Raw genomic sequence first — 13,574 nt, forward strand, 5'->3', positions numbered from 1 at the left:
CGGTGATCATGCACACGATATTTGCACTTCTGAGTCGCTTAGCTGCTGTCTTTGCCACTCTGATCACACAGCTGGCGACCCCACCTGCCCCAAGCGTGCCGATGAGCAGAACGTCTTGGACATTATTCAGCGTGACAGGTGCTCGCGCGCTGATGCATACGCCCGCCTTGACAGACGGCAGTGCTCATACGCAAGTATTGCCCGCACGTCCACTGCTGATGTGGAGGCAGCCTTAACTAAGTCCGTTGTTGCTGCGGTGGAGAAGGCTGTTGCTGGCGTACTTGACCGCATGATCAGTACGTTCAGCGACGCCTTGTCCCAGGTCATTTCCGCGCAGGCTGCTTCATCGGCTTTAAGTAACCTCAACTCGTCTACCTGTCCTTCCTCCTCTGCCACTGCTGCTATTCAGCACACCACCCCTTCTACCTCCACGTCCGTGGATGTAAATGACTCTGACCAAGTCCCCCTCTCTAACGCTTGTGAGTCAGATGTTGAAATGACTACTCCATCTCAGAAGCGTCGTGCTTCCTCTTCTCCATCGAAATCTGACCATCATCATGGTAAGACTAAGAAAAGTTCGCCTGGAATTTCAAAGAAAACAGATGTGTTGAAAGAGGCTGTTGCGGCTACGTTTTTAAAGCAATAATCATGGCGGGAATATCTGTTCTACAGTGGAATTGTCGCTCTATATCATCTTCATTCCCCGATTTACAGCAGCTTATACTAAAACATAGTCCAGACATTATTTTAATACAGGAGTCGTGGCTCAATCCTAATCGCCCATTTGCAATTAAAAATTTCTCCGTTTTTAGAAATGATCGCCCAAACGGCAGGGGTGGGGGCTTACTAACATTGATTTCAACGAAACTGTATCATCGTGCTAAAGTGTCTCACAAAATTATGAGACCTGATTGTGAGATACTTGCCGTTGAAATCATAATTCCGCAGTGCGCCCCTGTTACGGTGGCAAATATCTACTTCCCCGCAGGAGTCCGTAGGACGGATGAGCTCGATGCGTTACTGCGCATCAGCAGACGAGTAGTTCTAGCTGGGGACTTCAATTCTCATCATGTAATTTGGGGTTTCAGATCAGACTTTAGCGGGAAATTACTTTGGTCTTGGATGTCAGCAAACGGCGTGTGCTGTTACAATAGTCGCACCATAACTTACATGAGGGCTAATTCTCGATCAGCAATTGATTTAACGCTAGCAGTTAATAGTACAGCGGTATCTTCGTGGTGTACAGTTGACTGCGGTACGTCCAGTGACCACTCCCCAATCACTTTCACTATTGCGTGCAGTCCAGTCAGGGCGACTGGTTCGCCACAAAAATTTATAAATACTACACTGTTCAAGAACCTCCTAGGTGAGGCCCTCTCGTCTGTTTCCCCCTCCGATAAGTCTGACGGGGGCCCTCTGGTATTAAATTCAGTGTTAGACGCCTCTCGGCGAGCAGTCTTTACAGTCCGGTCAGGCGTTGTAAATAAGACTCCTTCCAGTTGGTGGAATGACGACTGCGAAAAAGCCTATCGTCGAAGGAAAGCTGCATGGAAGAGTCTAACGCACAACCAGCGCCCAAAGAACTGGATAAATTACAAATTCTTTGCAGCCTCTTTTAAAAGAACAATATCTAAGGCTAAGGATGATTTCAATGCCAGCCTGAACACCTATCTGTCTAATCCTGTCAATCGGAAGTCTCTTTATAGATTCATGGAACATACTCATGTGCTGCCCTCTTCTCACATCTCTCAGTCCACAGTATTGCCACCTCGGGACGAAAAAGATATACTAGAGTCCATAGCTCAAGGCCTTGCTGTGCGTTTTCAAGCTCGCACTACCTTTCCATCAACCCCGTTTCATTTGGGTGGAGACTTCACTAAGGTATCTGCCTCTGATTTAGCGTCCGTAGTTAATTGCTTGCAATCTGCTGCCCCTGGGATTGACGGAGTAACAGTTGGCATGCTTAAAATCCTAATGCAAGATTTTGCCCCGTACCTCTTGCAGATTGTGAACTGGTCTTTGGAAAAAGCCTGGATTCCACAAAATTGGAAAACAGCGAAAATTATTTTACTGCTGAAAGAGCAGGGGAAGGGTTTTGATCTCGACAATATTCGGCCGATTGCTCTCACATCAAATTTGGTTAAGCTTGTAGAGCGGGTAGTCTTCAGCCGCCTCACGAGTCATATTCTGAGTCTTCAAGGTTTCAGTGAGGCTCAGATTGTCTTTCGCGGAAGGTGTTCGATTTGGACCGCGCACATAGACTTGGAGAGCCGTATTAAGGTTGCTATGAGGCAAAATGAGGTATCAGCTCTGGTTACTTTAGATATTGCAAAGGCTTACGACAGCGTTGAACACAGCATTTTGCTTCATAAACTGGCTAATGTACAACCTCCTTTGTACCTATTTGCGTGGATAGGAGAGTTCTTGAAGAATAGAGCGTTCTTTTGTTCTAAGGGTACGTTAACTTCTACAACATACGCCCAGTCTAGAGGTGTCCCACAAGGTTCCGTTCTTTCACCGTTATTGTTTAGCATACTAATGCGTGATATCCCTATTCACCCTGCCGTCAAAGTTTATGTGTATGCGGATGATATTGCTTTTTTCGCTTCTGCCAAAGACATTCATATCCTGTACCAATTACTGCAAAAGTATTTAAATGCTCTGGAAGTTTGGCTAGACAGCATAAAGTTAACTTTAAATGTGAACAAGTGTGCCGTCCTTGTTTTCCCACAAGCAACCCCTCTTTACATCTCTCTGTCGTATCACTCTATCCTCATCCCGCAAGTTGATTCAACAAAATACTTGGGTATAATATATGACCCGCATTTAGACTGGCGGCCACACATTAGAAGCATTGCGCTTAAGGGTGAGCGTGCCCTCGGCCGGTTGGTGAGGATCAGCAACAAAAAATTCGGTATGCGACGAGACACTCTACTACTTCTTTATAAGACCTATGTACGGCCAATCCTTGAATTCGGCTCCGTTCTCTTTTCTGGGTGCCCAAAGTACAAGCGTGAACCCCTGTTTGTTATCGAGCGACCCGCTCTGCGCCTTTGCTTAGGTCTGCCTAAATCAGTAGCTAATGCTGTGCTGTACTTGGAGGCGCGGATACCTGATCTCAATTCCCGGTTTGAGCTAATCACTGTGCGGACATTTTTAAGGTCTTCGGAGCCTGTTCCTGGATTGGCTAACCCTATATTTACAACGAACCCAACTCTCTTCTTTGGTACTCCCTGGCCTCGGTATAAGCTCCCTCAGGTGGTGTTCACTAACTCCCTGCTGTCAAATATTTCTGTATCAGTGAGATCTTTAGTACTGGTCAACCACAGGCGGGCTGACACGGCGGTCTTCTTTGACAACACCCTCCCAAGGAATGCTAAGAACCTGCCCGCCAATATGTTAAATGGGCTCATAGAGGAGTACGTAGACAATTTTCCTAACCATATTGCCGTCTATACAGATGCCTCCCAGCAAAATGAAAAGGCCGCTATTGGTATTTACTCAAGGGCTCTTGATTGGAGTTACTCATTTCGGGCCCCTGACTATACCCCTATTTTTGTAGCTGAGTTTCTGGCCATTAAGTTGGCCTTAATAAGGATTCCCTGCAGTGTCACTCGGGTTATTATACTCTCAGACAACCTTTCTGTTTTGGCAGCGCTCGAAACCTCGAGTGATACTCCTATGAGCCGTTCCCTTCAATTTTTTATTCCTCCACATGTTTCAGAAGTTCGCTTTCACTGGGTCCCTGGGCACTGTGGCATTGTTTCTAATGAGAGGGCTGATTTCTAGCTAAGTCTGCCCTTGATGGTCCTATTGTCCCTTTCGTCCCAAGTACTATTTACTTGACTCTAGCACGCTTTCAGCGATTCCAGCGTTTCCACACCTTGAGCCATGAGCCTCTCCTCGCTGCAGCGGATTTTCAACACCTGGCATTTCCTTGGAGTGTGCGGATGTGCAGTTCGAGGCAATGTGAGGTGTCCATGACCCTTTTGCGCTGCAGGATACCGCGGCTAAATCTTTATTCATGCCGATCGGGGCTTTCGATATCCAACCTTTGTGAGTCTTGTGGCGAAATTGAGTCTATAGAACATTTTTTCCTCTCCTGCAGGCGGCTCGCTGCTCTCCGTAGAATTTGCTTCGAGGTCCCCCTCGCTCGGCTTGGGCTTCCTCTATCTATTCCAATTCTCTTATCCTTCGGGGCAAGCGCCAAGGGATATGCCCTGAAACCAGTGTTCGATTCTATTCACAATTATATAATTTCATCTGGTAGATTCCTCTGCTAGAATGTGAATTCACAACTTTTCTTTCTCCGTATTTTTTGTATTGTACAAATTCTAGCTCTGTGTCCCAAATTTTAGATTTAATTATACTCCATTCCCTGTACTTCAGTGCGTTTGTATCCGCTATGCACCCTGGCCAATCCCCCGCCGTGGGTATGTGCCATTCAGCCCGAGGACATCATCATCATCATCATCTCCGCTCTGCTGCTCGTGCTGCCCGTGGCATCGAGTGAGCGCCATCTTCACGAATCCTTCTGACTGCAGGGAAGGCCGCTCTCTGTGCCACCACCAAGGTCCTCGCGACCGACCTGGCAGTGGCTGCACAATCCAACAAGCGCTGCGGATTCATCTCGGAGAAGGGTCCGGCTACTGCCACAAGAGCTGCGTGCACCTCGCGAGTCCGGCAGCGCGGTCATCTGGGTAGCCTCTGTTCGCCTCGGTCCAGCGGAACCCACGGGGCACAAGGCGATGGCGACCACCAGCACCATCGCGGTCAAAGCCAAGGGTTGCCTGACCTTCGAGGAGCGTCCGCGCGGGAGTCCACCTCTCAGGAAGAGCCGTAAGCCGTCCCGCCAGCGACCTGAAGGATAACTTAGCCACAGATCCTTCTCTTCTCAGTGCTTTTGAGCACCAGATGATCCTGCTGAAAATTTCCGTGTCTCGCATTGCGTTAAACTATTCTCTGGCCAAGTCAATAAATAGAGGATTCAATTTGCACGCAGTGGTAGCTCAGAGGCACTGTTATGCCCGTCCATACTGAGCAAAGTTAGCAGGCCTCAGTAAGTGCATTATTTCTGCTTTTTTCTCAGAGCTAAATTTCCCGGTGCCTGTAAGATCTTGGCAGGCGTAGTGACAAGGGTAGTGAGATGTGTTAGAAGCAGAGGCAAAGTTAGGGGCTGGCAGTTCGCTCTGATGACGTGCGACTGTATGCTGCTTCCTCTCCACAAGCACAAGTAGAAAATTAAGTTCACGGGCGACACGGCCTCTGGCGTTCAATGTGACCTGTAGCGATCCGGCGGCGACATTCCTGCAATTTGCGCTTTATATGTTTTGAGTGCGCCGCGATAGGCACTGCGAAAAACCATAGTGCCCTTTCGATTAGCAGGTTTATGCAACAACTTTGCGCTACGATACGCCTGAAGATGAAGTTAGCCCACCGTCTTGGTGCTGGCTACGTCTGTCTACTCTCCATTACAGCGGACGATTGAAACAGGCAGGCGAGAAGGGCTTTCGCCAGGCGTTTGCTTCACGTATGGACTGTTCCAAAATCTGGCCTTCTAAGGCATGTAGGCAGATTTATTGCTGCCCGCCTGCTGCGTGTTGCCGAGCGCCGCGCTTTACTTGGGTTTTCGTACACCCTTTCTCCGCTGTTGAGGCTTGTTAAAATTGGTTGCTCTGCAGGTTAACGATGGTAATTGTATGGCCATGTTGGTGTTTGTGCGGCAGGAAAATACGCATTTATTGCTGAAAAGGAGTTTAAAATCTTTTTCGCTCCCCTCGAATCAAAGCCACGACGCCAAGATGGAAAATGGCTGCTGCTTAGCACGGCTAAGCCCGGTTATGTAAGCGAAAGCTTTTATACGCCGTTATGCCGTGTTGGTAAGTCAGGTTAGACTTAACCTCTTCGTCCATGCCGAAGCCGAAGTCGTGGCGGAGGCCGAAGCTGCAGCGGCTGCCTCTAAACCTCTTCGCTGCCGCCTTTCGGCATTCTTCAACCGCCGTTGATCCAGTCGACGCTCCCGTCTTCGTCAATCTCTGCCGCTAACTACGTGACTACGGCGATTCACGTAGTTAGTCACGTAGACACAGCTGGCGTGGCGGCGGTCGGCGAGGCGGCGGCGGCTCGTGGCTGCACCTGCGGCGAGTCACGTGACACGTCGCATGGCTGACACACCTCCACATGAAGGTCAAATTTACAGCGCCGATGAGCTTGGCCCGAGCCTGGTAGCTTTCGCTTTAAAAAGTGAATCAGTGATCACTGTTTGAAAGTGAATACCGGCGTAGCCTAGCCTGAAGAATCCACACTCCAGAACTTGACCCAATGCAGTCTGCTAGCAAAAACGGGCGGTGGTCGCGATGCCTGTATTTATTTATAGGAACTTTCCTACCTTATAAAAAACTGTTTTACCCGAAAGTAACGCATTTGGCATTAGAGCGAGGTGATCTACTGATGCAGGCCAACGTCAGTGTGTCCAGGCTTTCAACAAATACAAGAGCACTTTCCTACCCTCGCGGGAGGTGTGGTTCCGCGGACTGCAAAATAACGCGCAGGCTTTCCTCAGGTATTACCAGATTTCAACTTCGATCTGCCCTTAGAAGTGACGCCCATAGCGTACGCAGACGACTGCGTGTCGTGAATAGATTACGTGTTGCGTCCTCTAGTGTAGGCTATCTGATTTTTCGGCCTTTGTCAACGACTGCAAAATGCCAAATTTGCACCACCAGAGCCCCACCGCCCTGTCTGATAATTTCTGGAGCCACGCGGAGTCCTCTGTATGATTTTTCTAGACACCGAGTCGCCCCTCTCCAGGGTGTACGTTCCAGAGCGAGCGCAATGAAATTCGACTAACTCGTAATTCTCAGTACAAATCCAGCACAGTGATCGAGCATAGTTTGGAGGCATATATCTGCTTCGCCTGTGGCACCCAAATTACCTCCTATGAAGCTACAGGCAGGGCATAAACCTCTAAAGATCTGGAAACTGCTACCGGAGTCGACTGGATTGCGTCTGAAGAACTCTGAACCGTAGCAGCAGTGGGGCGTTTAAAGTGCGGCATTCGCCTGTGTAGCTACACCTTCACACAAGCGTTGTGCTCGATCCTCGGTGGATGTGTCAGACCACGCTTATGCTTGCTCAGTAGAGCATTGCTCGTGTGCTGCACTCGAGAGTAGCAAGTTGGATTCTACGGGCTGCCCACAGTGTCACACTTGATTCAAAATCTCATCTACAACCAAGTTCAACATTCTCAAAAACCTTACCTTCTCCTTCCAGGTTGTCCCGAAGGAACACAGGCTCGCATTGAAACCAGCGACCACATCGAGCCAGTTCCTGAAGGAAGTCACACAGGACAGCCTTAATCACAAGACAACATACAACTTCACACGCCTGCCAAAAAACCGCCCTCGAAAGCCAAGAGACCTCCCAACTTCGAGCGACTCCACGAAAAGGAGTTTCAGGAAATGAAGTCTATTTGTGATAAGGGAGCAAGTACTCAATAGCATTCACCCGAGCGCAGCCATACGGCTACAAAGGAAAGCTATACAGCTTTCTCAGAAACTTCGTAGTTAAAGAAAAATTCGTCCTGGTCCGGGGTTTGAACCCGGGACCACCGCTTCACCGGAGCAGACGCTCTACCAACTGAGCTAACCGGGACGGCAAGCTTATGGTAGGGCGAGGGCGAATTGATCAATAACTCGATGTGGGAACAGTGTTGGTCAAATGTTTAGGGGAATCCCCGAAGGTGGAGTAGATTTGTAATAAGGGAGTAATTACTCAATGGCATCCACCCGAGCGCAGCCATACGGCTACAAAGGAAAGCTATACAGCTTTCTCAGAAACTTCGTAGTTAAAGAAAAATTCGTCCTGGTCAAGGGTTCGAACCCGGGACCACCGCTTCACCGGAGCAGACGCTCTACCAACTGAGCTAACCGGGACGGCAAGCTTATGGTAGGGCGAGGGCGAATTGATCAATAACTCGATGTGGGAACAGTGTTGGTCAAATGTTTAGGGGAATCCCCGAAGGTGGAGTAGATTTGTAATAAGGGAGTAATTACTCAATGGCATCCACCCGAGCGCAGCCATACGGCTACAAAGGAAAGCTATACAGCTTTCTCAGAAACTTCGTAGTTAAAGAAAAATTCGTCCTGGTCAAGGGTTCGAACCCGGGACCACCGCTTCACCGGAGCAGTCGCTCTACCAATTGAGCTAACCGGGACGGCAAGCTTATAGTAGGGCGAGAGCGAATTGATCAATAACTCGAAGTGGGAACAGTGTTGGTCAAATGTTTAGGGGAATCCCCCATGCGCTGCAAGCCGCGGAAAAGCACCAAAACCGCGCCCGTCAATACGTCCGCTCGGGGCTCTGTTGCCGGCAATGCCTTGCCAGGCAACAAGGCCAGTGGGCTGGAGGGAGAGCCGCTGAAGATGCGCCCTGATGTAGTCGAGCGAATGTGCAAGCAGCGGGAGAAGTTACGCACGGAACTAAGCGCAGTTCGTACAGATGGGCGTTTTGATTTGGTGAACACAAAACGGGGAAAATTGCCAAACTTGAAGTGATGTTTGTTTTTTTCAAGTCTTATGAAGTTCAAATAAATGACAAGTGGTTTTTCTCACTGTGCTATTCCTTGCTTGTTTCATTATTTCAAGAGGTAGATTTGAAATAGAACCGTTTAGCATGCGTGGCTTTATTTAAAAAAACTCCTCCTGCAGCTCTTGTATTTTATTTGTGCTGTTCAAGAAGTGTAGACACCAAAGTTTGGTCGCAGTTTTTCTTCTTGAAATCATTCATAACACATTATACGGATTCATCACCATGCAGTATACGCACACTGCCACAAAATAATAAAAATAATCTCTATTTTCCCGTCAGGAACGATGGAGGCGGCCGTGGGCAAAAGCTTCAAGACAGCTTGACCAGAGCCGAACGGTCGCCCCCTCAAGGAAAAACAGGAGCAGACATGTGGATTTAGACATTTTTTTGCAAATAGAAAATGCAAAACTGCTTTTTTTAAACAATACAGGAGTGTAAGAAAGAAAAAATCTTAATTGTTTATATTCGTGCAATACAAAGTGCCCTAGTTTACAAACCGTAGTGCGACCTAAATCAATTCCTGATGTATTTAAGTTGCTATGAAGTGTAGGTAAAATGTAAGACAATGCTTCCATCCGATGTAATTTAGATAATAGCTTATAACTAAATTTATTCTGACATGCTATTTCAGTTGTGATTTACAGCAGATGAACGATGCCAATCTGGCTGAAATTATTCCGAAGCTCTCCTCACCGGAGCGTGCCATGACCGATAGTGCTTTTTGTGCACGCAAAAATCTCCACTTCGATATTAAACATTGTTTAGCTACGGTTTTGGGGTTGTGAATTTTTCCTCCATTTATTTCCAGGTTAAGGGCTGCCATTGGGAAATGTAGTACGCATACTTTTTTGTTTACTGTCCATGAATAACTTTTGACCATATATGCGTTTCGTCAATAATTTCTTTTACACTCACGCAGTTCTTGCCAGTGCTTGCGGAGCCCCATAGAGAAAGTTCGTTTTGCTCTCGCAGCATAGGCAGTTGTCAGAAATTCACTGGTGCAGACTGCACTCTTGAGGTTTGTCACTGCAGCGCATGTTGGTAACATATAACAAGCCTTATACGGATCATGCGTTTGTTCGGGTTACATTTCAAGAAATGAAAAAGCGGGCTATTTGGCGTATTCTTCGTGAACAGACGACGACCCCTGGGCTCTTGGAGCATTGTGCGATTACGTAGGATGGGTGGTGGCTTTCAATAGAAGAAAATTACGTCTGCCCCGCTTATTCCAGGCCGAGACAGTTCAACACCGCCAGGAACCCACTCCGTGATGGCTTACGCTACCGAGCGCACGCCGACCACGGCGGGCCTTGCTCTGAGGGAACAAAGGAACGACACTCTGGCTGACACAAACAAGACATTTATTGCTGCAAAAACAATAACGCCAGCTAGCAGCAAAATGTAATGGGGAAATCGAGGACGTCCGACTCACCAACAAGGTCAGGAGCGAACGTTCCTCACGCCAGGGCAGGGAATACTGCACGGCCGGAAGGGACGACATGCGGGAGAACGTTCCGATCACGTAAGATGAGAAGTCTCTGGAGAAAGATCGAGTGCACCAAGCCCTTTCTTGAGCAGAACGAGACTTCTCAGTTCATGCGAGGATAAAAAAAGATGTGCGGAGCAATTTCCACCCCCCCTCTTAGCGCCAGAGTCTCGGAGGTCGCCTCTCTTCCGACAAGGTGCAGGCAGCTCTGCAAAGCCGTAGGCCTCACTACCATTGTGACAACGACGATCAACAAAAAAAAAGACCCGAAAAGAGACAGCGGTACGTGCGGGCGCGGTGCGCGCCGCCGCGAGAAGAAGTTAACTCTGCGGGATGGTCCTATCCCGCTCACTGCACGAAGAAACTTCTGAGCGGTCGGCGCCCACCGTATCAGACGTTGTCTGAGCGCCCGGTGCCGAGCTGCAATACCAGCGAGCTCGTAGCGGCACCCGTGGCGCAAGGCCACCCGGCTGCTGGAGCTGCGGCTCCCAGTCGAAAAAGAGACAGCATAGAAAAATATGTACAGAAACTCGGACAACCCACGCGGCTTCCGTGCTCGCTTCGGGCTGGGAAACTCCACGGACGCTAGGCCTCGCGTTCCCTCGATGCGTACCATGTGGTTCACGTGCTGAAGGAACTTCACGGAAAACTTGACGAAAAATGCGCTGAGTATGTCGAAAAGTTCAGACATGCTGCAGCGCAACACACCTCGCACTGAAGAAAGCATGCCGCAGGTCCTGGAGATAAAACTTCACAAGGCCAAGCACTTGCGAAGTACGGAATAATAGCGAGGACAAAAAAAAAACGGAACAGTCATCCAATGTTCCAATAGCAGAACCCTCGTTGGGCTGCCAGATGCGGGGTTTTAATAAAGGTGGATAGATATGTTCTCCCTGCTTAAGCGCGGCTGACACTGCTCAAACCCACCGGACTCCACCTCGTGATTGCGTACGCTACCGAGCGCACGCCGACCACGGCGGGCCTTGCTCTGAGGGAACCAAGGAACGGCACTCTGACTGACACAATGAAGACATTTATTGCTGCAACCGCAATAACACCAGCCAGCAACCAAAATGCGCTAAGGAATCGAGGGCGTCCGACTCGCCAGCACGGTTATGAGCGAATGTTCGCCCAAGCTACGGCAGGGGATACTGCGCGGCGTACGGGACGAGATGCGGGAGAACTTTCCTTCCGACGAGGCTTCGCCCCGCCTGTGAAGAACGGAGAGCTGCGCCGGCACGTAGTACACGACGAGATCCCCAGCCCAAGAGAGAGTGTGCTCTCCCGCGCGCGCGTAGCAATCACGCCGTCCGTGGCGTTCATGCTACGGCGACACATGCGCCCTCTCTTGTTAGTTAAGGAAACTAGCCAGGGATAGTCCCGGGGTGAGCCTCTCCTCGTGACCGGCCGTTTGCAGATTCATCGCGGGAAAGCCAACCACATGGGACGACTATGGCGCGTCCTCAAAGATGAAATAATTCTGAAGATGATTACGATACTCCCTAATGCGCAATTTAAGCGCAGCTCTCTAGACGCCTCAGACGCTGTAGGCTCATAGTTTTGCTTTTCTGGGTCGTCGGAAAGTCTGTCGACGGCACTTAAACAGTAATATTAAGGTTTACTCGATTTGGCTGCACTGTTTGCACTAGTTCTGGTAAGTTCCAAGAAGGTTCTGACTACGTGCAGATGGCGAGCAGCTACAGTTCAGCTGGTTCAAGTGCAGCACGACGCCAGCGCCACCAACGCTCCTCACTTGCTACTTAAAACGAATGCATACAGTGCAGGCCTTGTCGTCTGCATTGCGCGCCACAAACAAAGGGGAGCGCACATTTCCATGCGTTGTCGAGGTGTTGGGCTGCGGTGACCTGTGGTTCGCGATACTTTTACTGCTGCAGTGCTGCGTGCTGTCGAAGAGAATGGCGCGCGTGCCAAATGTAGGCATGTATGTGGAGGCAGCAATACAGCTTATGGAGACGGACAGCTAGACGACGACGATGTGCTCGTGGCTGTGGCTTGTGTACTTTCGAGAGAACAGCGCAATCGTGTGCCGATGTACTGTGAGGGTGTTTTGACTAGATATTACAATCAGGAATTTAAGAGGCATTTCCGGCTTTCACGGGAAACTTTTGAAGGCCTGTATTCGCGGTTTAAAACGTCGTCTTTTTTCCCAAGTGCTGCACGAGGACGGCCGCAAATCCTCGCAGACAAGACGTGCCTTATTACGCTGGCCTACCTTGGTTCGCAGACGTCAATGTTTTCTATTGCAGATAAGTTTGATGTGACTGACTCATCGGTGAACGCATGCGTGCAGAGAGTCGTGCAGTTTCTACATTCCATCAGCGGAGAAGTCATACGCTGGCCCACAGGTGCCGAGATCGCCCGCATTAAGGCTGGCTTTTTAGCCAAAAGTTCTGGAAAAGGGCCACGCAACACAGTGGGATGCATTGATGGCTCCCACATAGAAATTTGGAGGCCAGATGTGTCGACACACTCCTACTATAACAGGAAGAAATGGCCCTCGATAATTCTTCAGGACATTTGTGATCATGCAAACAAATTTCTTGGCGTGTGTATCGGATTTCCGGGATCTGTGCATGACGCCCGTGTTTTGAGAGAGGGCCCATTTTATGGGAATGCTGCTGCGCTGTGCAGCGATGGATACATATTGGGGGATAGTGCGTATCCGCTAATGCCTTGGCTGCTCACCCCATATAGCGATAATGAGGCCACGTTTCCGTCGTGGAAAAAAAGGTTCAATAGGAGGCTCAGCCAATAGCGAGTTACCATTGAAAACTCGTTTGGCCTCCTGAAACAGCGTTTCAGAAGGCTGTACCTTGCAGATTGAAAGACAGTAATGCAGGCATGCTTCGTAGTTATGGCAAGATGTGTTTTGCACAACCTGTGCAATGAGGACAGATTTTCTGCAAGAAGCATCTGTGCCACAGCAGGTAGACGTGGGCAATGAAGATGTGCAGCACGATGTCGACCGCACTTTGGTAGACACCGCCGAAGCCAAGAGATATGCCATTGCGATGCAGCAGTACTAAGATGTGTGCTAAAGTGAACAATAAATGTACTTCCGTTTCCCTACCAAATGGTGTGTTCATTGTCATCTTGATGGTTGCAAAAGTGTTGAGTATTTTGGTGAACAAATTGCCTATGAATATGCTATATTAGTTGGTCGATAACGAATGTTCACACTGAAGTTTTGCAGAAGTTAAGGTGAGGGATATTACTGCTACTACATTCCTGGCTAGTTGCTTGACACATTACTATTATTCAGTCATGAGTGGAGTTGATTTGGCCCGGTAACAAGCGGAATTTAGCAATCTGCATGTCCTTTTGTTAGTGCTTCGGAATGAGTGCGAAGGAATCTGACAAGAATACCACCATGGCAAGAATGAACCTGAGCTCTTTGAAAAAAAGTTTATTTCATACCGGTAATTTCTACAGGAGGTGTCTCCTGACAGTACTATACTTGTAGCGCTGGCGCTCACTT

The 13,574-nt window shown here is 49.0% G+C and overlaps 1 protein-coding gene across 1 annotated transcript in view; it reads left to right on the top strand.

The window, feature by feature from the left end:
- LOC149326388 (uncharacterized) overlaps nucleotides 1-13,122 on the top strand; it is a 49,167-nt gene extending 36,045 nt beyond the window's left edge. The window contains exons 3-4 of the mRNA XM_089564559.1: nucleotides 4,545-4,839; nucleotides 12,992-13,122. Coding sequence (XP_089420685.1) covers nucleotides 4,545-4,839; nucleotides 12,992-13,122 — 426 coding nt within the window. The remainder of the gene's footprint in view (nucleotides 1-4,544; nucleotides 4,840-12,991) is intronic.
- The last annotated feature ends 452 nt before the right edge of the window (nucleotides 13,123-13,574 follow it).

This window comes from Amblyomma mixtum, chromosome 10 (genome assembly GCF_055824585.1).
Source record: "Amblyomma mixtum isolate Tamu chromosome 10, ASM5582458v1, whole genome shotgun sequence".
NCBI classification, from domain to species: domain Eukaryota; kingdom Metazoa; phylum Arthropoda; class Arachnida; order Ixodida; family Ixodidae; genus Amblyomma; species Amblyomma mixtum.